The sequence below is a fragment of the Phoca vitulina genome, unplaced genomic scaffold, assembly GCF_004348235.1.
Source record: "Phoca vitulina isolate PV1807 unplaced genomic scaffold, GSC_HSeal_1.0 scaffold44, whole genome shotgun sequence".
NCBI lineage: Eukaryota > Metazoa > Chordata > Mammalia > Carnivora > Phocidae > Phoca > Phoca vitulina.
The window spans coordinates 2,185,085-2,208,603 of NW_022589747.1; the positions used below are offsets into that span (position 1 = coordinate 2,185,085).

The 23,519-nt window shown below is 57.3% G+C and overlaps 1 protein-coding gene across 1 annotated transcript in view; it reads right to left on the reverse strand.

The window, feature by feature from the left end:
• Positions 1–23,519, reverse strand: part of PKD1L1 (polycystin 1 like 1, transient receptor potential channel interacting) — a 111,384-nt gene that overhangs the window by 64,780 nt on the left and 23,085 nt on the right. Inside the window, exons 14-25 of the mRNA XM_032430500.1 lie at positions 21,135–21,316; positions 18,606–18,827; positions 17,461–17,621; positions 15,431–15,718; positions 14,668–14,733; positions 12,499–12,675; positions 11,659–11,736; positions 10,266–10,408; positions 9,081–9,201; positions 6,477–6,588; positions 3,535–3,730; positions 2,773–2,829 (exon numbers count right to left, since the gene is read on the reverse strand). Coding sequence (XP_032286391.1) covers positions 2,773–2,829; positions 3,535–3,730; positions 6,477–6,588; positions 9,081–9,201; positions 10,266–10,408; positions 11,659–11,736; positions 12,499–12,675; positions 14,668–14,733; positions 15,431–15,718; positions 17,461–17,621; positions 18,606–18,827; positions 21,135–21,316 — 1,803 coding nt within the window. The remainder of the gene's footprint in view (positions 1–2,772; positions 2,830–3,534; positions 3,731–6,476; positions 6,589–9,080; positions 9,202–10,265; positions 10,409–11,658; positions 11,737–12,498; positions 12,676–14,667; positions 14,734–15,430; positions 15,719–17,460; positions 17,622–18,605; positions 18,828–21,134; positions 21,317–23,519) is intronic.

A 23,519-nucleotide genomic window follows, 5' to 3' on the forward strand; every position in this document is an offset into this window, starting at 1 on the left:
CAGGGAGGTCAGTTGGGGGGCAGGGAGGTCAGTTGGGGGGCAGGGAGCTCAGTCGGGGGGCAGGGAGCACAGTCGGGGGGCAGGGAGCACAGTTGGGGTATAGGGAGCACAGTTGGGGAGGCAGGGAGCACAGTCGGGGGGAGGTCAGTCGGGGGGGCAGGGAACACCATCAGAGAGGCAAGGAGCACAGTGGGGGGGCAGGGAGCACAGTCAGGGGGCAGGGAGCACATTTGGGGGCAGGGAGCACAGTCGGGGGGTCAGGGAGCACAGTCGGGGGGGCAGGGAGCACGGTCAGGGGGTCAGGGAGCACGGTCGGACACAGCCAGATGGTGTGGAATGAGAAGGGTCGTCTGCGTGGATTGGGGAGTACAGCCGCAGCGGGGACAGAGGTAGGAAGCTTCCAGGTATGTTTCTGAGGAAGAACTGACCAGACTTTACTCACAGGGACAGATGAGGAAGAGAGGGCTTCTTTGGTGGCCCCTGGGCTTGGCGGACTTGGGGGGTGGGAGGTGCTGTGCCCTGAGCAGGAAAAGCAGGGGATGACAGACAGGAAGGGGATGGGGGGAGGGGAGGAGGATGGGGGAGCACAGACACCAGACACCACCGTGGGGACCCGTGGGCGGTTGTACTGACGAGTCTGCAACTCCAGGTACAGGGTCGGGGTAGAGACCACAGTGCAGCGTCACCGTCACTGGGATTTAACGGAAAAGGCTGTGCGACCCCCTCCCAGGGAGGAAGTGCAGAGAGAGTGTAGGGCCAGGGACACAGCCCTCGGGCACCCACCAAGCAAAGGGGAAGGGAGGAGCCCACAGTGGTCACAGGCAGAGGCTGTCCCCGGGGTGGTCCTGGTAGGGCAGACTGGGCAGCAGGGGCGTCTGCAGGGCTGGGCAGGAGCAGGCTCCGCGTGGAGGTGGGGACGGCAGCCAGATCCTGACCGCTTACCCATGCGTGTGCCGCAGCAGGCAAAGAGCCCACCTTCTGCAGGCTCTGCCCTGTGGAGGGGCACAGAAATGGGGTGGTATCCAGAGGGACTGTAAATAAGTGACATTCTGACCAAGCTGGGGACTGTCCTGCAGAGGAGACATGGAAAAAGCAGCAAAGAGCTCAAGACTGGGAGCCGGGGATTTGACAAGAAAGAAGGGTTGGGGGCACCTGGGTGGCTCAGCCAGTTAAGCTAGGACTCTTGGTTTTGGCTCAGGTCATGATCTCAGGGTCATGAGATCGAGCCCCATGTCGGGCTCCACGTTCAGTGGGGAGTGTGCTTCAGGTTCTCTTCCTCTGCCCCTCCCCCCATCTCCGCTCTTGCTCTCCGTCTCTCAAAACAACAACAAAAACAAAAAACAGATAGAAGACATGAACAGACATTTCTCCAAAGAAGACATCCAGACGGCCGACAGACACATGAAAAGATGCTCCACATCACTCAGCACCAGGGAAATGCAGATCAAACCTACAAGGAGATACCACCTCACACCTGTCAGAATGGCTAAAATCAACAACACAAGAAACAACAGATGTTGGCGAGGATGCGGAGAAAGGGGACCCCTCATGCCCTGTTGGTGGGAATGCAAACTGGTGCAGCCACTTCGGCAAACAGTATGGAGGGTCCTCAAAAAGTTATAAATAGAACTACAATATGATCTAGTAATTCTACTACTGGGTATTTACCCAAAGGACACAACCATACAGATTCGAAGGGGTACATGCACCCCAATGTTTATAGCAGCATTATCAACAATAGCCAAACTATGGAAACAGCCCAGTGTCCACTGACTGAAGAATGGATAACGAAGACGTGCTATATATATATACAATGGAGTATTATTCCACCATCAAAAAAGAATGAAACCTTGCCATTTGCAACGACGTGGATGGAAGTAGAGTATTATGCTAAGCGAAATAAGTCAGAGAAAGACAATTATATGATTTCACTTACATGTGGAACTTAAGAAACAAAACAAAAAGCAAAGGGGGAAAAAGAGAGAGAGAGAGATAAATGAAGAAACAGACTCTGAACTCTAGAGAACACACTGCTGGTCACCAGAGGGGAGGTGGGTGGGGGATGGGGAAACAGGTGATGGGGAGGAAGGAGGGCACCTGTCGTGATGAGCACGGGGTGATGTAGGGAAGTGTTGAATCACAATATTGTACAGCTGAGACTAAGATTACACTGCATGTTAACTGACTGGAATTTAAATAAAAACTTGAGGGGCGCCTGGGTGGCTCAGTCGTTAAGCGTCTGCCTTCGGCTCAGGTCATGATCCCAGGGTCCTGGGATCGAGCCCCACATCGGGCTCCCTGCTCGGCGGGAAGCCTGCTTCTCCCTCTCCCACTCCCCCTGCTTGTGTTCCCTCTCTCGCTGTGTCTCTCTCTGTCAAATAAATAAATAAAATCTTTAAAAAAAAAAATAAATAAATAAATAAATAAAAACTTGAAAACAAAGAAAGAAGCGGGGAGCTGGAAAACCCAGTACCTCGATTAAGAACAGAGAGCGGTCCCCTTACCGGAAGTATCCATAGCATGGATGGTACTGTCAGGATCCATTTCTACGTTGGGGTTTCTAATTTCTGTATTAGGGAAGAAGTTCCTCCCCCGTGATTTGGGACGGGAGATGCTACTCATGTGAATTCTCAGGGCAAGTCCCGGTTCTAATTTAAGTGTCAAAACGTAACCCTGCACTGTAGGTTCTTTGAGAACTGATCGAGTCCTCCCAATTAGGCCAAAAAAAAAAAAGGGGGCAGGAAAATAGACTTGGAAAGAAACAGCACTCACCTTATGAGGGAAGCGTAGGAGGTCCCTTAACATGAGAACGGAATCGCTCATTTCTTCCTGACCGGGAGAAACAAGCAAACACACCGGAGGGACAAGTTAGTCACGGAGTTCAGAGCTGCTGCAGACAGCAGTCCCGGGTTTCTGAGCTAAGAACGGGGAGGGACCATCCGCTTGACCTGCCTCCTGGGGCCCCGTGTCCTCTGGGTGTCCGCTGGACACCAGCCTCCCCTGCCCAGCAGGAGTGTGACCGGAGGGGAGGGAGGAGGAAGACAGAGCTCAGGGAAATTTTGGAAAAGGGTGAGAGGTGTCCTGGAGGGAGAAACAGCATGGGTTGGGTATCAAGGTGGCGGAGACAGGAGGCCTGCGCTGAGATGCGGGCGCCCTCTAGTGGCGATGGGGGCAGGAGGCGCAGGCGCCAGTGACCCAGGACGGCGGCATTTGAATGCCACATGCTCATTTCCTTAGAAGCCGCACGTCATCGTACATTTAACTCCGTCATCTCGCTGCTGGCAAGGTGAAGTCAGGTGGGATTCGCATCACTTTACTTAGAGAAACGTGAGCACAATGATCTGCATGCTATCGCTGAGCACAGAGTCTGTTTTACGAACCAACAGCATTTGTTTGTGCAAGTATGAGCTGACGAGAGAGGCCTCGCCGGCTGGCCCTCCGCACCCCATTTCTTCACTGTGTATCATAAGCAAGGTGAGCCAGCCATCCGCGCAGATGCCGACCTCCAGGCACCGGGCCCTCCCCAGCCCGCACCTGATCTGCGAAAGGCAGTCCGCACACAGAAGAAATCAGCGCATCCTGTATTCGTGACCATTGGCCACACGAGGGACTTCTGTCCTCTGCAGCCCAACGAGTCAGGACCCTGGTCATCACGGTGATGTAGTTCCTGACCTCTGTGTAACTGCCCATCAGCTGAAGGGTGGAGAGGTGCTTCAGGCTGGAGTTATAGCTGAAGGAAATCGAAGAGTCACCAGGATTGCTCCAACCCACGGCGAAACTTTCCAGCCTGCCTACCAGCAGAGGAGGGGTACTTGCTAGGGAGAGCTCCGTGGGTGGGTCGGGACAGACAGGGGATGGTCTGTGCAAGAGAAACTCGGAAAAGACACAGTGAAGCAGAACATCAGAATTCCATAAAACCCTTGATCAGAACTAAGACGGGCAGAGCCGCCAAGCAGAATGACAGAGACACTTCGTGGCAAGCAAGGGAGGACAGGGCTGATCTAGACAAAGACGCCACTGTGGCCACAGCGGGCTGGAGGTTCGCAAGGATCCGAACTCACAACCACAGCACGGGGCACACTCAGACCATACTTGGACACTATGTCATGATCACAGACCATGCACCATGGCCAAGTGGGGCTTGTGCCAGGAATGCAAGAGGAACTCCAGTATGAAAATCAGTCAAGGTAATTACCATAGTAATGGACAAAACCCACATAATCATCTCAATAGATCCAGCAAAGCACTGACAAAATCCATTACCCTTTCATGATAGAAATAGCCCAAATCTAGGAATACAAGGGAACCTCTTCAACCTCAAAAAATACATCCACGGAGAACCTACAGCTAACATGACCCTCAGTGGTGAAAGACAGAATGCTTCCTGGCCTAGACTGGAAGCAAAACCAGGATATGCACACTTCCACCTCTACTCACCAATGAACTGGAAGAGTCTCACCAGGGCAATTAAGTCAGAAAAAAAAAAAGTTATCCAGGCTGGAAAGGAAGGAGTAAAACTCTTTTGTAGATGGCATGCTCTTCCACACTGAAAAACCCCATAGAATGCACTAAGAAGCTAATAGAACAAATAAATGAGGTTAGCAAGGCTGCAGGATACAAGACCAATCATATAAACATCAATTGTATATGTACACACTAGCAATAAGAATCCACAAACAGAATTTAAGCAAACAACTCGATTTACAATAGCATTAAGAAGAATAAAATGCTCATAGTTAGACTTAACTGAAGAATTCAATACCTGTACCCTGGAAACTAGAAAACACTGCTGAAAGAAATTAAAATCTAAATAAAGGGAAAACTTTGTTCGTAGATCAGTAGACTTCATATTCTCAAGATGACGATATTCTCAGAGTGATCGACAGACTCAATGCAATCCCTACCACAATCCCAGGGGGCTTTTTGCCGAAATTGACAAAATAATAACCAGGAGATCCAGAATAACAAAATAATCTTGAAAAAAAGGAACAAAGTTAGTGGGTTCATGGTTCCCAATTTCAAATTTTACTACGAAGCTACAGTAATTAAGACAGTGTGGTACGGGCAGGAAGTCACACAGAGAAGAAGGGGGTAGAATTGAGACTCCACAGCATTTACGGTCAATTGACTTTTGACAAAGGGACTAAGATAATTTATTGGGGAAAGACTGACCTTTTCAACACACAGTGCTGGAAGAACTGGACAGCTCCCTGTGGAAAAATGACCTTGGAGCCTTACCTCACAACACACACACACACACACACACACACGTTAGCCCAAAGCGGATCACAGAGCTCAGTGGGAGAGCAGAAACTAGAACTCTCCTAGAAGAAAGCACAGCAATAAATCCTATGGATATACCAAGCAATAAAAGAGAAAATCAGTATGTGGGACTTCATCAAAATCACACACTTCTGTGCTTCAAAGGACACCACGTGGAAGAGAAAATACAAACCACGGACTCGAGAGAAATATTTGCAAATCATGTCTCTGACAAGGGACGTGCTTCCAGAATATGTGAAGAGCTCCTACATCTTCATCAGAAAAAGACAACCCAATTTTTAAACAAACTATGTGAACAGACATTTCTCCAAGCGAGATGGGCAAGCCCATGAAAAGATGCTCTCCACCGTCAGTCATGAGGGAAATGCACGTTTCTGAGGCCCAGCGCACACACCGTTTCAGTGGCACTGGGATGGCTAGAGTGGAAAAGAGAGGTATCAGCAGTGTGGTGTAGACGGAGCCTCGTGGGAATGGTGCAGCCACTCCGGAAAACAGGCTGGCTGCTTCCCCCACATGGTACGCACGGGGTGACCCTATGAGCCAGCAGCACCCTTAGGTATCTACCCAAGAACAACGAAAACACATGTCCACACCTCTGTTCCTAACAGTCCAAAGTGGAAACACATCATCCGCCCGCCAGCTGAGGAAGGGACAAACAGCTCGTAGCGGATCCACAACAGAACATCACAGGAGGGAACGGGGCTGTGATGGCGCCACGACATGGAAGGACCTCAGAGACGCCCCAGCCATTGAGAGGGGCCGGCACAAAGGAGCACGCAGGCTGTGACCCTGTTTGCAGAGATGTCCAGCACCGGCCAATCTGTGGACGGGAGGTAGGCTAGCGGCCGTCTGGGGCTGTGGGGGAAGGAAGGTGACCGCTAACGAGCCCACGGGTTTAGGGGGACAATGAAAATGCTCCAACGCTAGGGCTCAGCATGCGGATCTGTAAGCGCCCTGAAGCCAAGGGACCAACGGCACGCAGACGGCAGCCCAGCCCGGCCTGTGCTTTGCAGGCCCTGACGCACCTGCACGCACTCTGCGCAGATCGGAGTTAGGACTGAGGAACCCTGGCTGTTTCTTTTGCTCACCCCGAGAAGATGGGTCCCCCCACCTGTGGCTGGCCTGGCGGAGACCCCGCTCCCGAGGAGACGCAGGCATGCGTGCGCGAGGGTGTCTCCGTGCGGCTCACTCACGTGTCCTCGTCCAGGCAGAGATTCCCGTGGAAACGGGGCCGCACGGTCACCGTCACGGCGCACGGCGGCGCCCGGGAGCCCGCGCCGTCTGTGATCTCAGTGGACACCGTGACTGGAAGGGAACATGGCAGAGGAGGGTCACAGTGGAGATCAAGCCCCCAGGAACCAGAATCTCTGCGGGGCGGACCTATGGGCCCACGGTGGTGACGTCGCAACACAGCCAGGCACGGGCTCTGAGCGCGAGGCCGCCCCATCCTTGTGGCGAGGCCAGCGCTCCAGCATCCAGTGCCACACAGCAGTGCTGGGCACTGAGCGCCGGAGAGCCGGGGACACAGGAGCGGCCGCGAGGATGCGGCAGAAGGGGCCGCCACGGGCCACGGGAGCCAGGACGTGCTCCGCTCACTCGCTCGCTCGTCCCACCTGCAGGCCCCGGGAGCCAGTGGCGGCAGGACCCCCCCAGTGAACGGGAAACCGGGGCAGTGGGAAACCCCGAGAATGAAACCCACGCTCAGCAACGGAGGCTCAAGGGTAGGAGTAACATTTTAAGCAGCTCCTCAGTGATGTCCAGAAACAGGGCAGGTGCCAGGAGCATGGCAGCGAACAGCTTTGCTGGGGCCTCAGGATGCAGGCCCGGGGTTTGCGGGGCAGAGACGCGCAGATGCTGCTGCCCGGGGAGGCCGCAGGGCCGGCCGCAGGAACGTGCAGAAGGCGGACCTGGAGCGTGCCAGGGGCGTGAAGCATTCTCAACCCGAAACACAAAGCCAAGGACTTGGGACTTAATTTTGAAGGTCGGTGCTTCTCCCGACGTGGCCCCTGGACGCCGGGCCACCCAATTACCACTGCAAACAAATGCTGGGCTCCACCCGCTCTTCCCAGGATTCTGAGCCTGTAGGTGAGGGTGGGCCCCCTTTCCAGCTGTGAGACAGCTGCAGTTGAGCAAGAACGGCGGGGGTTCCACCGCGGATAACACGGGTCCTCCGGCTGGACGCAGAGAGCAGAACGCCAGCAGAGCTCAGGCCAGACTCCAACCTGACGCCGAGTCCGTGGGGAACCTTCTCGCACAAGACGGGACAGGATAGGATCTGGTGTCTACCGCACTGATTTATTCTGCTTGTGTTCACCCTCGTATGAATCTGGAAGTCAGATACTCGTAGGCGTCGATCGTCATGGCGTTGACCATTGTAATGCCTCGTGCACACTCTGGGAATGGCCTGGGTGACATCACTCACCCTGACACCGCTCGGTGCCCGTAGCCTGAAATTTGGGTCTACAGATGCACGTTAAGGAACCCTCTCGTCCAACATGGAGCTGAGGCCCCCAACGTCCTATGTGGGCATCTGGCCAGCCCTGCGGTCTGCAGGCCCCTGCGGACGGGGTCCCACACTGCCCTGCAGGCGGGTGTCTGAGGAGGGGCCCTGCCGGGCTTCATACCCAACACCAGCAAGTGGGGGGCTTGGCGGGGTGGGGGCGAGCATCCATTTGGAGGAAAATTTCCAGGAGACAGAGGGCATGTGCGGTTTCGCTGTGGAGGAATTTATGATGCAGGCCCATGAAAACCACCTCCGTCCGCCCGTCTGTCCAACCAACACGCACCGTGCTCAGTGACACACGGTGGACGTGCCCATCCTCACCGATGACAGTGTGCGGCTCGGACGCCCTTGCCCCTTGTCTCTGAGCTGCACCCAGGAGCAGGTGCACGTGCGTCTCACTGGGGGTCAGGCAAGGTTTCATGAAAAAGGAACCTTTCTTGCTGGGCTTCGAGGAGAGGAGAGGTTTAAGGAAACCGAGTGGATGAGCGAGTTCAGACCTCAGGCGGAAATAATCTCAGCTGGCCAGTTCAAAGAAAGTTCTAGATCGGCAACTCCAAGTTGCCTGTCCCTCGGAACCACCCAGCCCTGAGCTTTATTCAACGGGAGTGGGTTCCACGGATGGGGCCACTTTCCTAAACGCCTGTGTATCTAACGGGCTCAGGGCGGGCAGGCTCCCGGGGTCCGGGAAGCTGTCGGCACGGCAGAGCTGATTTTGTTCTGAGAACAACACATACTAACCCTGCACCCCTTTACCCTGGCCTTTTCTTCGTGGTGGGAGCCCCTTGATTTGGTGCTGTTGACAACCAGTGCAGGATTCACCAGATACCACAAACTTCATTAGTGAATAAGGGACAGGTCGGTCTCAAACATTTAATTCATAAATACAGGATGTGCTTTGGCATTTTGGCATTTACATTATGTTTCAGTTGTAATTTAAGATCTCAGTCGTTAAGCATCTGCCTTCGGCTCAGCTCCTGGGATCTCAGCTCCTGGGATCGAGCCCCGCACTGAGCTCCCTGCTCAGCAGGAAGCCTGCTTCTCCTTCTCCCTCTACCCCTACCCCCTGCTCACGTGCTCTCTCTCTCAAATAAATGTAAATCTTTTTAAAAATTTTTTTAAAAGTAGGTAACCCACCTAATCTAAAAAGCATGAGACTTTTTAAGATAAAGAGATACGAATTTTATTTTCTAGATACACAGTTTTAACATTTTCTCGTTTTTGGAAGCCAGGGGGAAAGGTTTAGAACCGTAAGTGAGCACAGCCAGCCACCCAAAAAAGTCACGGCTTGACTTACTTTTATAATCGTCCAAGGGCTCGCCGGCTGGCAGCACGGAATAATACTGGCTGTCTCTCCCGTGGTACAGACGGCGTTTGGAGGCATTTCCTATCTGATAACTAAATTCGTAACGGAAGTCCTAGGATCCGTTCCACGTGGAGGAAAGAACAGTGTATAGATGAATAAACTGTGAATTACATCCCCAATAAACCCACACCCCTGCATCCTTCACTCCACCCGAGAGCGTCGCATACAGACAGGCAGGGGCGGGTGCTGACAATCCCGTCCCCGAATGCGCATGCATGTGGCGTGACCTCTCCCCTCCAGGGCCCCTCTCCTAGAGCCACGAGGACCCCGCACCATGGCTGCATCTGTCAGTCGGGGTTTTGTGCTCTCCCAGCCACAGAGACACAGATCCCTGGGCCTCCTTGGGGTGAAGGGGATACAACAGACTGGGGATTGAGGAGGAGGCGCTCACGTGAATCGCTCTTGGTGTCAGAATAGGGCATTGGAAGAGAGAGAAAGCAAAAAACAGACTCTTCACTACAAGGAACACAGTGAGGGTCACCAGAGGGGAGGGGTGTGGAGATGGGGGAACAGGTGATGGGGATGGAGTGCACCTGTCGTGATGAGCACGGGGTGATGTAGGGAAGTGCTGAATCTCTGTATTGTGCACCTGAGACTAATACTGCACTGTATGTGAACTACACTGGAATTAAAATTAAAACTTAATAACAGGGATGCCTGGGTGGCTCAGTCAGTGAAGCGTCTGCCTTTGGCTCAGGTCATGATCCCGGGATCCTAGATCGAGCCTGGTGTCAGGGGTCCCTGCTCAGCGGGGAGTCTGCTTCTGCCTCTCCCACTCCCCCTGCTTGTGCTCTCTCTCTCAAATGAATAAATAAAACCTTAAAAAATAAATAAAATGTAATAATAAAAAAAAGAGCAGGGCATTTGGGGCCTGAGGGAGGCCAGGATCGGACCCTCCAGGGATGCACGTGGTGGGTTTCAGAGAGAAGGAGCAAGATCAGGACAGGAGTGGGCGGTGTGTCCCTGAAAGGGTGGGGAGCAATGTCACGGCACTCTTGCTGCCAAACCCCGGGATGAAGCTTCGCGTCCCACGGCATCTCCCCAGACTGCTGGCCACCCCTTGAGGGCGGCCTCTGACCCCAGCCTCTGGAACAGACTCGGGGTGGCCAAGCGCACCGGTCTCCCCGACAGGCAGAAGATGCTGAAGACGGTGTGAGCCTCGAGGCCACGATGTGGCTGCACCTGGCAGGACACGTCCCGCGGAGCCGGATTGAGCGCCACATACAGCTGGGCTCTCCCCAGTAAGCGGTGCGGGGAGGCTACAGACAGGAGGACGAGGATTAAAACCCACGCTGGAGAAAGACAGCAGCACGACTGCGTCTTCACAGCACACCCCGGGCGGTTGCCAGGGTGTGGAGCCGCTCATCCGTGCGACTCGCCCTCCGCGGGATTCTGGAGGGCGCAGGACGTGGGCACGCGGCCAAGGAGCCCATCACAAGGTCAAGTCAAAGAGAAGGGGGTGGCTGCTCCATGGCCCAGCCCAGTGTGTGCAGGAACCCCGGGGGGCGAGTGCTGCTGCTGGGGGCAGGGGGCATGGGGAGATGAGTGGGGACACGCGGGGAGGCTGAGTCTCCCCCACCTGGAAGGAGTGTGACCTGCCTGAGAAAATGGCCCCCAGTCTCATCACTTGGACAAATAGCGGCAACGGCAGGGAGGGCCAAAGGTTTGCTTTGCCGTGTTTGTGAAAGCAAAAGCAGTGCTGTCTCTCTCGTGCCAAACACAGGGGCCCGGGGCTCCGTCTCTGAACGCACCGCGGACGGGCGGATGGACGTTCGCAGAGCCGTCAGCAGACACAGGGGAAAGGAGAACAAGAGAACAAAGCTCGGGGACCCCACGGGCCCTACTGAGGGGTTTCCCACGGACATCGGCCTCGTGCTTCTCGTGAGAGGAAGGTGACGTGGGAGACAAGCCTAGAAATGCACCAGGGGTTTCAAGTAGCCCAAACATGTGGACTCTGACCCCAACCCCCTGCGCTTATGAACTGTCGGATCGTCTGCGCTTGTCATATGGAACTAAAAACCGCTAGAAATGGGGCAGAAGGTCCAAGACTGCCCCAAAAGGAAGATGTGATTAAGTCATGGAAAGGCCGGAAGCAGGGCGGAGCAGGGCGCCGGGTCAACGTGCGGCTGACGTACACGGACCCCACAAACACCTCCACCTCCCTGGGTTTCACATATGCGTCGGGATTATCAACCAATTCAGGGAAAGAATCAACGTACACGGCTGTCTTGGAGAAATCAAATAAACACACACCCTGTTCCGGGTTTTTTTAAAGGCCAACATCTCAGCCTTTACCGTGACCTGAACACCCACCTGATCCCATAAGGATCAGAAACACAGGAGGAGGTAAGAATGAACAGTGCGGGACGGTGGGGACGGAGGGAGGGTCAGGACGCTCTGGAACAAGAGCCCAAGAGGTCAGAAGTGGTTGCAATTTCCAGAAAAAATCTGAATATAATGAAAACTCTCATCCTCCCACGCCCCAGGTCCAGCTGAGCGCATAACGTACCCACAGAGGCTTGCAGGACGTATGTGTCCCCAGGGCTCAGTGAGAATGGCTTTATCGTCACCGTGTGTCCCGTGATACCTGAGGAGAAGGGGCCACAGGGAGAGGGCCATCAGCGGGCTCTGCAGGGCAGGGGGCAGATAGACCCCTCCCGTGCGGGCTTCCCCCCTACTCCCGTGGAGCAGGCTTGTTCCTACCTGCAAATGCCCCCAGATGTTTGCCGCCCACCCTCTATACGGAGCTGGAGGCTCCCCTCCAGCCTCCCCTGCCTGAGGGCAGCGACCCTGATCCTGGGTCATACTTGGCTCCCAACAAGAGAACGCTGGCGGGAGCTCACGCTGTACCCTTCATGGTGGCTTCCGGGTCCAACCTGGCTCGCTGACACACTGACCTTGTCCACGAGGCATGATTAAGGCATTTCAAAGCGAGTTTTTCGTCTTGAAGACTGTGAACCATTTCTTAAATCTGGGTGTGATTGTTGCCCACTGGTGACTGGGTCCCCTCCTTAGCGGGCAGAGGCTGGCCCCGAAATGCAGGCTGGTGGTCTCAACAGGGAAACCGTCATTTCCCGAGATGGGGGCCGGGGTGGGGGGAAGGGGGAGGAGGCAGCCTTCTGACGACAGGGGAGGCCCAGAGCCTCCACCGGGCGCGTCTGCGGGTGTGGCCCCTGGCGGGCTCCAGAGGCGCATTCTGCCTTTGATAAGGAGCCTCTGCCTGGGTCCATGGAGGGACACGCACAAGCAGAAAAGGCACGATGACCCCAAGGACTTCTCTATTGAAAGGAAATGTTGCAGAAGAAACAGAGGGGCTGCAACCCCCCGGATCTGAAGAGAGGGCTCCTACCAGAGGAGGTGTAGCCGTGGAAGCGAGCGCGGCCGACCGGGGACTTGGGCCAGTCCACCGCGAGGGTGGGCCTGGCAGCGGCCAGGGGGGCCAAAGGGCCCAGCAGGTTGTCCCCGTCCCCGCGGCCCCCGTCAGCACTCGAACTCGGGCCTGCTCCCGGGAGGCTGGCATCGGCCCCTAGGAAGACAAGGCAAGCCAACACAGGGTCAGGGAGTAAGTGCCAACGATCTTCTGAAATATTAAGTCATAGCTGCGCCAGTGTTGCTGGACGTGTCATATCGAAATAATGTCTTCAGCAGCCACCCCCGCTCCAGAGCTGTCCTTTGTCACCACGCGGGGGGTGGTGCGATGGCCTATCCCCTCCTGCCCATCCTCAATTGCTCAGCAAATACCCTGCTCGCTGAGCCCAGGAGCTGGTCCAGGGCAGATCCGCTCAGCAGAGTGACAGGGGCCCGGCTGCCAGGGCCCAGCACAGCAAGTCAGCCCAGCAAACCAGACGACGCTGGCAGCCTCCAGACTAGGGAGCCAGCTGACCGTGAGCGAAGACAGTCACGGCAGGGCGTGAGGAGGGGTGGGGGGCAGGGGAAGGGGCTGGCTTAGAGCCGGTGGGCCGTGGGCCATGGGCGGGGGGGTCCCCTGGGGGGCGAGGTGCAGACAGAGGCCAGAACGGGCTCTGGAGTGAACACTGGAGAGCGGTTAGAGATGTGGCTGGAGGGGGTGGGAAAGAGGGAAACCAGACGGGAGAAAGTGCCAAAAATCCATCCAGGATGGGCCTGGAGGCAGGGGGGTCTGGGAGTGCCCTGAAAGCAGCCGGGGCTGTCGGTCTAGGCAGCAGGAAGGGAGCAGAGACAGAGGAAGGGCTCCTGCGTGGTCCAGCACGCGGCACGTCGGGACATCGCAGAGGGCAAATTGACTCCAGACTCAGAGCCACGGATAGAAGATGCAGGGAGAACGTGACCCCCCCATTCTGAGTCAGTCACCATCAGGCAATTTTATTTATATAGTGTTTTCTCTTCATTCGGTGTTATTTACTAGGCGCCCGCCGTGAGCGTGGAGCCAGCCCCTTACACGTGAGTGTGGTCACAGGAGGGAGCACGGACAGGCCTGAAGAAACCACAGAGGCAGGAGAGGAGGATGCCGGTGAAAACAGAGCAGATCCCACGGTCAAATCCTCCATGACCATCCAGCTCTTCTGTCCACTGACCGTCCAGCTCCTCTGTCCACGGATACGTCGTACACAGACAGTCCAGCCCCTCTGTCCACGGATACGTCCTCCACAGACCGTCCAGGCCCTCTGTCCACGGATACGTCGCCCACAGACCGTCCAGCTCCCCTGTCCACGGATACGTCACCCACAGACCGTCCAGCTCCCCTGTCCACGGATATGTCGCCCACGGATCGTCCAGCTCCCGTCCACGGATACGTCGCCCACGGACCGTCCAGCTCCCCTGTCCACGGATACATCGCCCACGGACCGTCCAGCTCCCCTGTCCACGGATACGTCGTCCACGGACCGTCCAGCTCCCCTGTCCATGGATACGTCATCCACAGACCGCCCAGCTCCCCTGTCCACGGATACATTGTCCATGGACCATCCAGCACCTCTGTCCACAGATACATCATCCACCAACCACGCATCTGTCCATTCGAGAACACACTCGCTGTGCGCCAGGGTTCCAGGCCCCATGATCGTCTGGGATGGGGGTCCACACTTGCCCTGGACGTGTCCCTGGAGAGCTAGAGCCAGACAGCCGGGGAAAGAGCCACGAGCAGCACACGCACCTGCTTCAAGTAGGACAAGTACGCTGGGCTCTTGCAAGATCGGAGGGGATACAAGACAGGAAGAAGGGGACAGAGGGAGAAACAGAAGCCGACCGGACAGGAGGCAGCGCTCCACGGCGACATCCCGGAAAGGGCGCTAAGGGGGTGTTTTCTGCATCGCTCACTCACGGACCAGCAGCGCCTGCCTGCGGGCCTGGGGCTACCTGGGGTTCTGAAGCACAGGGGACCTGGAGTGCAGCAGTGGGTGAGCTAGAAGATGCGGGTCAGATGGTGCCCTGCGTCTCTGGGAGCTCGTGATGCAGGGGAGCAGAGGGGCAATTCCCGATTTCAGAGGCTTCGGAGATTGGACTGGCGCGGGGACGTGGGGAGGCCCAGTCACAGACTCACAGTCGGCGGGCTGTCTCCCTCTGGACGGCACGGCTTCCTGGATATCGCTGTAATAGGCTTCAAAATCTACACAGGAGGAGAAAACCGTGACATGTTATTTTAAAGCCACAGCCTCCCCTGAAGTCCATACGACGCTCCTGACAGCGCACGCGGGCTGCCCGGGTCTGAGTGTCGAGCCCCAGCCGGCTCTGCATGTGTCACCACGTCACCGCGACAGTGGAGGAGGCCTTGTCTGGGTGTGCGGCTTCCACGGGATAAGCCAGCCGCTGGGGGCAGGGCCCCGCGCTCTCCGAGCTCCCACTGCCCCGTCAGAGAGCCTCGCGCTCCTTCCTCTCAGGACGGAAGTGGACACAAGCGTGTCCTGTTGCAGACGTCACAGCCCCGTCCCCGCAGCCGGCCGGTCCGGCGGCTGCCCTGAGCCCCAGGGGCCCCGGCGCGGGGTGGCATCTGCCAGGCCGCAGCCCAGGGAAAGCACAGCCTCGATGGCGTCACTGGGGAGGGACAATAAGGGATGGGCGGATTCTGGGCCAGAACTTTGCTCCCTGACAACGAGCTCCTCCCTCGACTTCTGAGGCACAGGAACAGTGTCTGGGCAGCCTGAAAACCAGGGGTAAAGTGAAGGGACTGGTGGCTGGGAAGGAGGCCGTGTGCACGGACGGCTGTCAGAGCCTGGACAGGGTTTGCAGTTAGGGAGGAAGGCCCTGAGACCCTAGGAGCATCCCACAAGCCGAGCGGACGTGACAGGACAGCGGCACTTACTTACCAGAGGGGGAGGGGCACGGGCTCCCAGGGGGGCTGGGCCCTGGGGACGCCTGGTCACCCGCAGCAGGGACCCGGTGCCGGCCGACTGCGGGCCCCAAGGAGGGTTTCCCTGTGGCCAAGAGGACCAGCTGGCCCTGGGTCTGTGGTGACGGCTCCCGTGAAGATGGTGTGCCCACTGCGTGCAGCTCCAGCCAGCTCGGCTCCGTGGGCGGTGCGCTGGACTCTGGCAGCTTCGAAACGGCCCCCAGTCCAGCGGCGCCCAGCAGCCCCACTGTTCTACAAAAGGGAACTTGAACAAACACGGGACAGGGTGAGACGTTCGGACCAGAAAAACTATGTGGTTTATTTTATTTATTTTTTTTAAAGATTTTATTTATTTGAGAGAGAGTGAGAGAGAGCATGAGAGGGAGGAGGGTCAGAGGGAGAAGCAGACTCCCTGCCGAGCAGGGAGCCTGATGCAGGACTCGATCCCGGGACTCCAGGATCATGACCTGAGCTGAAGGCAGTTGCTTAACCAACTGAGCCACCCAGGCGCCCAAAAACTATGTGGTTTAAAAGGTCTATGGGGGGGGGGGCGCCTGGGCGGCTCAGTTGGCTGAGCGTCTGACTGCTGGTTTCAGCTCAGGTCATGATCCCGGGGTCCTAGGATTGAGTAACACGTCGGACCCCACACTCAGCAGAGAGCCAGCTTCTCCCTCTCCCTCTGCTGCTCCCCCTGCTTGTGCTCTCCATTTCTCTCTTTCTCGAATAAATAAAATCTTTTAAAAATAATAATAAATAAATAAACAAAAAGGTCTACGATTACATCAGCATCCGTTTTAACAAACGTGATCCACATCTGAGAAGGACACGTCCGAGAAAATGCCCAGGGCGGGGCGCAGTTCTACCCCCGAGGCAGGCAGCCCATCCCCGGGAAGCTGGAGGGTGGCCGGCGTAGCTCCCCTGGGGTCTGCTCCCCTCGGGCCCCCCCTGCACCTGCACGCCTGGCACGGTGATTCACGCCTATTCTAGACACACTCTGGGCACGTGGGGCTCCTAACCCCCACTCACCTGTCCGCATCTCGTGCAACAACTCTAAAGAGCGCTGGTACAATTTACGAGAAAGGATGAACGACAAAGAAAATTTTTACGGATGTAACACAAGGACATCTCGCTAGAGTGAGCTTGTCCTCGCTGCCATCACAGAGCCAGATTCTGTGACGTTAAAGGGAGACGCATGGCCTTTGGATAGTCACTGGCTTGGCTGCAAGTTTAACCACCGGGTGTTCATGCTGGTTCCTCCCATGCATTCCCCACCAGCTTTGCTTCTGGAAAACCCCATTACGTCAGGAATGTGGGAACGGCTCCCCTGCAAAGAAGGGCACAAAAAAAATGGCCCCATGTGTTCCTGTCCCCCTCGCTGTGAGGTCAGCTGCACTCAGAGCCCTTGTATGGAAGCTCTGTGCGGCCCCGTGGAACGGATTCAGAATAAGTAAGTGTGGGTCTCTGAGGGCTGGGCACACACTTCTGTCCCAGGAACCAGCTGGACCCAGCTTGGAAACCAAAGCTCCTCTGTCTGCCATTCACAATCATCTCTCTTATCACAGATGCCACCGACGAGAACCCCTTTCCCTCCTGGTTCGCACCCAGGCCACGTCCCACCCCAGAGCTGGCACGTTCTCACACGTGATCTCATGTCACGTGGCCACCGCCCTGCCTTTCTTGGGTGGGACCCCCACCCACCCAAGAAAACCACGTCTCGGAGAAGTGCCTGAAGTCTCGGGTTGCAGAGCCGGGGCGAGGAGTGGCCCCAAGGACAGCAGGAGCCGCGAGGGACAGAGGCGAGTCCTGGGTCCGGGCTCGTGAGCAGGAGGCTGGACTGCAGCATCCAGGCATCGCTGTCCCCGTGAGCATAAACGAGGGGGGCTGGGGGTGTGATGGGCATGACCGGGGACACTGGTCCGGACGAGTCAGAGGCTGCACATTTCCAGCAATCTCCGAATACCCGAGTCCTCCCCTGGGTTAACAAAATGAAGGCGGCTATGACCTTACCTTCCATTCGGGTCCTTTCTGTCCCGTTGACCAGGAAGAGGTCCCAGGAGTAGGACAGATGGGGCCCTTCACCACACTCGTCACACTGGGCTTGAAAAGAAAGCTCCTCGTTCCAGTTAACAAACACGTCCTTAAAGCTGACCCAGGAGATGTGGACGAATCTGCACCATGAAACCAGGTTGGAGATTTTAGGGAGAGCACCAGACTTTCTATTTTCAATTTTTTTTTTTACAGTAGGTTCCACACCCAATGTGGGGCTTGACCTCATGACCCCGAGATCAAGAGTCACGTGCTGTGTCGACTGAGCCCCCTGGAACCTTGATTCCCCCACTTTTCATACATATCAGGAGCCTTAAAACGTGCAGGTGGCCTGGGTGTGTCTGGACCTTGGAGAGGCGCCCAATCCTGTCTGCTGAGATGGATTTTTCATGGGCTCGAACCTGAACCCCTGGGGGGGTGGTCTCCACCAGAGTCATCGGTCTGACCTCGGTGTCGCAGCCCACGTCCTCTCCTTTGTGTTGGCCCTGGCCAGGCACAGCCTTCCAGAACCCACCCCGGTCTCCCCACTTCTAGCCCCGAGCCGTTTGTGCACAAGGCGATGGTAACTGCCCAGACCCCTTGCAGGGTCCACGTACGGGAGCAGCCCTGCTCGCGGGGCCTTCCAGGCGTCCCACTCGCCCCCGGGGGACGGACAGAGCAGCTGTGGCCCATGCCAGTCCGCGTCCAGTGTCTGCGGCTCAGCGAGGCCCTCACTCGGGTGCTAGCCCGGCCTCCATGTCGCACGTCCGGTTTGCGGTCAGACCACGTCCCCGCTCCCCGCGCCTGGTGTTGCCCCCACGTCACAACTGGCCCGGCCCCGTGACGCCTTAGCCTCCGTCCAGCCCTGGCCCCCAGCCCCAGAGCAGACCCCTGCCCTGGGGCAGCTGCCGTGACGGAGGGGCGCCTCCTCCTTGGAGCCCCCACGTGTCAGCATTTGCCTGGCGGGCTCTGCCCCGGGGCCAGCGGAGAGCGGGGTCCCCCCACCTCGCTGGTCAGCCCCCTCTCTCCTCAGCAGGCCCCTCAGGTGGCTCCCACGCCTGCCGGGCAGGGCACGGAAGGGCACACCCCTCGGACCCGGCCTGCAGGAAGCGAGGGCCAGGCGGTACCTGAGAGCCGAGTCGGGGCGAGGGGACAGGAACACCTGCGCCGCTGAGGAGTTCCGGCCGGCGCTGGACACCGTCAGCGTCACGAGGAACTGGTCATAGCTGCCGCTGAGAGAGTCCGCAGGGAAGGCCAGGGAGGGAGCCCCAGCGCCCAGGCCGCGTGCAGAGGAGGCAGCGAAGCATGCGTGCCCGGGGCTGCTGGCCGCCGTGCACGTCCAGTGATAGCTGCGGGAGAAGCCAGCGGGCTGAACGCACCTGCTCCGGCAGCCCGGGGGCCACCCCGGGCCACTCGTGGGGCTTTCCTGGGGCCGCAGGGGAGCAGCGGGCCGGGGGACACGATGCTTCCCTTACTCTCTGACGGCGGTGGGGTGGGAGCTCCCAACACTGGAGCAGGCCGCCAAGGTGGGGGGCCGGGCCCTGCCCCGCCCGGCTCACTGGCTCGGGGCCCTGCTCTGGTCACTTAATCTTCGGGCCCCACGCATGCCGCCTCCCACCTCCACTGGCATGTCTGCAGCCCCCGAGGAGCACGCTGCCTCTGACTGCGGGAAGGCCGAGTCCTCGGGAGCCGCCCATCCCGGAGCGCAGGGGGACAGGCCAGGAGATGGGCGCCTGGCACCTCCCCTACGCACGGCCTTCTGCCCTGTGACCGTCACCACTGCGCTCAACAGCCAGGAAGCCACCCCAACCCCTGCCTGGAGCGGGTCCTACTCTGGGCGGACACGCCGAGGCCAGCAGCCCCACCAGGAGGCGTGGGGAGGAAGGAGGTGTGGGCTGAGCAGGGGCAGGGACCCCACACGGCCCCCAAAGTCTACACTGCTGCTCCTGCCTCCAAGTTCATTTCCCTATTTGGACTGTAAGCAACCTGAACCCGGGCGCCGGTTCTAAACCTCCCTGTTTCCAGAGCCTGTAGGAGCTTGGTCGGCAAGGGGCCAGTTCAGGCCCTCGCGGGCGGGGGCGGCCCTCCTCCAGGGCTGGGTGGGAACAGTCCCCGCTCCCAGGGAGCAGACACACACTGAACTCTTGCTCGCGGGCGCCACGCGGGGCTCTCAGGGGAGGGTGCAGAGTGAACAAGACCCCACTGTGTGTCCCGCGGCCGGGGCACGGGAGGTGCGCAGCCAGCCATGTGCGTTGTCCAGATCACATGCCTGTGACCAGCGAGTCCAACGGGCCGCCTCCCGCCTCCACCAAAGCCCGCACTCGGGACGCAGCAAATGTCCATGCTCATGGGGTGAAGAGAACAAAGCAGCACCTCTAACTTCTCTGGAATACTGCTTGAGGACCCCCTGTGTGCCCGGCACAGCGATATGCCAAGTCACAGCCCTGCGGTCCTGAGCAAACATTCCAGCGGGGACAGAGCACTGATGGTGACCGCAGTACATGAGCAAATATGGGATGTCACGGGGAGAAGGGGCCACGGGAAAAGACACCGCAGAGTCAGGATGGGACTGTCATCGCCGTCAATGGGGTCATCGGAAGCCTCCCTGGGCATGTGATGTCTGAGCGCAGACGGAAGGAGGCAGGGTGGTGACAGTAAGGGCTTTAAAAGACTCCATCCACTGCTCTGTGAAGAACGGCCTGACAGTGGTCGGGACCAGCACGGGGACCAGGGAGGAGATCTCATGGAAGGAAGCCCAAGACGCCACTCAGCCCAGATGGGGCCAATGTGTTTTCCCAATAGACTGGCTGAGAAGTGGGAGAGAAAAAGAGAACTGCTCAAGGTTTTGGCCCGAACGATGGGAAGGATCCTTCTGTCAGCAGAATGGGAAGGCTGCAGAGATGGTGGGACACCCAGCCCGGAGGCCAAGAAGGATCTGGACGCAGGATGCATGCTCGAGATGACCGGCGCAGGGACGGTGTCCACAGAGGATGTGTGCTCCCAGGCCATGGGCTCTGGATGGCGCCCATGGAGGACCCATGCTCGAGGTGACTATCACATGGATCACGTCCACATCAGGAAACCGGGTGAGGCCACCAGGGAGGGCATGTGGATGGAGAAGGGGGCCAAGGCTTGAGCCAGGGACCTCCAACAGTAAGGGATGTGGGACACTCGGAGATCAAGTCCCCCATACACCAAAGCAAGAATTTTAATCACAGCATAACGTGTTTGCCAAGGATTGAATGTGTCCCTCTAAAATGTGGAAACCTAACGCCCAGTGTGACGGTGTGGGGAGGGGGGTCTTGGGAGGGGATTAGGTCGCAAGGGTGGAACCTCAGGGAAGGGACAGACGGGGCTCCTGCAGCAGAGCCCCCAAGAGCCCCCCTTCCCCCCTGCGAGGACACCATGAGAAGAACCAGCTAGGAACCAGGAAGCAGGTCCTCCCCAGACACCGATCGGCCGGCCCCTCGATCTGGCCTTCCGGCCTCGAGTCCACAGAAAGCAAGGTCCACTGTGGATAAGCTACACAGGCTGTGGGGCTGGGACAACACTTAAACTTCATTTTCCAAAATACTCACATTTGAGTGACACCCGTTCCCTAAACTCCCTCATGGTAGGATCCCGAGGGAGACACGAGCTCAGCTCCCGGTGCTCACCTGAGGGCGGCCCCCGGGCGGTCTGGGTCGTAGGACTGGGAGCCCGTGAGGACGACGGTGAACGAGGGGGCTCTGGAGAGGAGCAGGTGCGTGCCCTCGGAGATGACGCTGATGGGGGCCCGGGCTCGCACCTCCACCGCCACGCTGTAGTTGCTGTGCACCACACTGCCTTCCACCTGGACCTGGACCGCGGCGACAAGGGGACGTCACCCAGGGCACTGGGCAGGAGGCGCGCTGGAGCCGGACGCCCCTCTACCACTGCAAGGAAACTGAGCCACCCGCTGGCTCCAGCAGCGGAGCGTGCGACTCCTGATCTCAGGGTCGTGAGTTCGAGCCCACCTTGGGTGTAGTGATGACTTAAAAAAAAAATAAATTTAAAAACAAGTAAGATAACAGTGGAAGGATGAGTGTAAACGTGCCCCCAGCGCTGTACCGAGGGGCTCTGCTATCGTGAACCCCAACCGGTCACTGTGTCAGAGAAGGAGCCTCCCGCATGCCAGGCGGAAGCAAGGCGGCTGGAGTGGAGGAGGGTAGGGACACGTGCTCACGTCTGGGGGTGCACACAGAGCCGGGACGCCCCAGGTACTCCCGCAGTGACACACGGGTCCCCCGCTCCGCCGACAGGAACCCTGTCCATGGTCTTGGTCTTGGATGGCACTAGCTTGCTTTCTGTAAACTACATTTCCGGGGGCGCCTGGCTGGCTCAGGCCGTTGAGTGTCCAGCTCTTGATTTTGGCTCGGGTCATGATCTCAGGGTGGTGAGATCGAGCCCCGTGTTGGGCTCCGTGCTCAGCAGGGAGTCTCCTTCAGACTCTCCCTCTGCCCCTCCCCCTGCTATTTCTCTCTCTCTCTCAAATAAATAAGTAAAATCTTAAAAAAACAAACTACATTTCTAGCCCCCATGCGATGGTCTTGAAGCAATGTAAATGAACTTTAAAACAAATATTTTGAAACTCAGGAATACTGGAACATTTTGTAAGTAGGCCATTCAAAAGGGCTCTTTGAGAAGTTTGATGCAATTTAAAAAAAAAAAAAAAAAAGCAGAGCGTCACACTTGTTCTTTTCACTGGTCTGGGCCCCGGTCCTTGGTGGTCTCCTTCAGAAAGGCTCCCGAGGTTCCCTGCTGGTGGCTCTCCCGAGGGGGGACCTGACAACCATCTACCGACTACTGTCTGGTCACACTCCACACTCCCACCTACACCTCCCATCTCTGCTTGCCCAACTCCTCCTGCTGGAGGAACCATCAGGAACGTCCAAAGACTGGGAAGTGGGTGGGCAGTGACAATGGGCGGTCTGGACATTGGAGGGTATGACCCCTGGAGGCAACGTGATGACAAGCTCAGACATCAGCAAAAGCACCTCATCAAGTCAGGTCCCCACGACCTGGAGGAAGACACGTCCGGAGCCCACTCTCGGGCAAGGACATGCTCATGAGTAAGTGTGCCAAGCAATGAAGCCAACCTTCACCTTCACCCTTCCCACATGGGCAGGAGAGGGTGCTGTGACCCCACTGTCCAGGGCCTGGGGAAAAGGGACTCTCAGCACTGGACACACAGGCTACCCGCGCGTGGTCTCACCGATCATGTCAATGCCCATCTTCGCGCACGTTATCCAACTGCGCACCCTTGCTCAGAGCCAGTGGATGTAGGGGGATCCCCAGGGGCACACTGTCCTGTCCCGTCCTCTTTTTGCCAGGTCACGTGGCACTCACTTGTGACCTTACACAGTATGAACCAGGCCCTGCGAGAATGACCATTTCTAACTAAACCGACCACAGTATTTGTGGTCTGCAAAGTTTCAGGCCAGACCACAGGCAGTTGGCCTCTCGGAGAGGCTGGCCAGACGGCCTGCTTCGGGAACACTCCACCACCCCGTTCATGCCCCAGCTGGGACACCAGGAAGTTAGGCTGGTAGCGTGGTCCACACCATGACCTGGGTCACAGGGTCTGCGATGGGCCCCGTCAGTCCAGCTGAAATCTACCCTTCTAGGAGTCACTTCCCGTGTTCCTTGGTGACAAGGAGAGCCCACGATCCGTCACAGAAATGGGATACCTACTCACCCCTGCCGATGTAACAGTGGACACTGAAGAGTTTAAGCTGTGTTCAACCAAGAAACAATACAGACCATTACAGGAACAAGTGATTTTTTTAAAAGACTCCAACTAACAAAACATTTCTATTTTAAAATTTAAGTAAATTTCCACTATTTTAAAATTTAAATAAAACTGGTGACACAGATCCTTAAGGTGCTTAATAAGGACAGACCAAACCTTCCCCCATTTTCTGGCTCCTTCCCCTGTCCCATCCCCAAAACACAAGGGCTGCCTGTCTGGGCTCCTCCCTCACTGCTCCCGTCCTCCTACTCAGAGACCCCAGCAGCCCCCC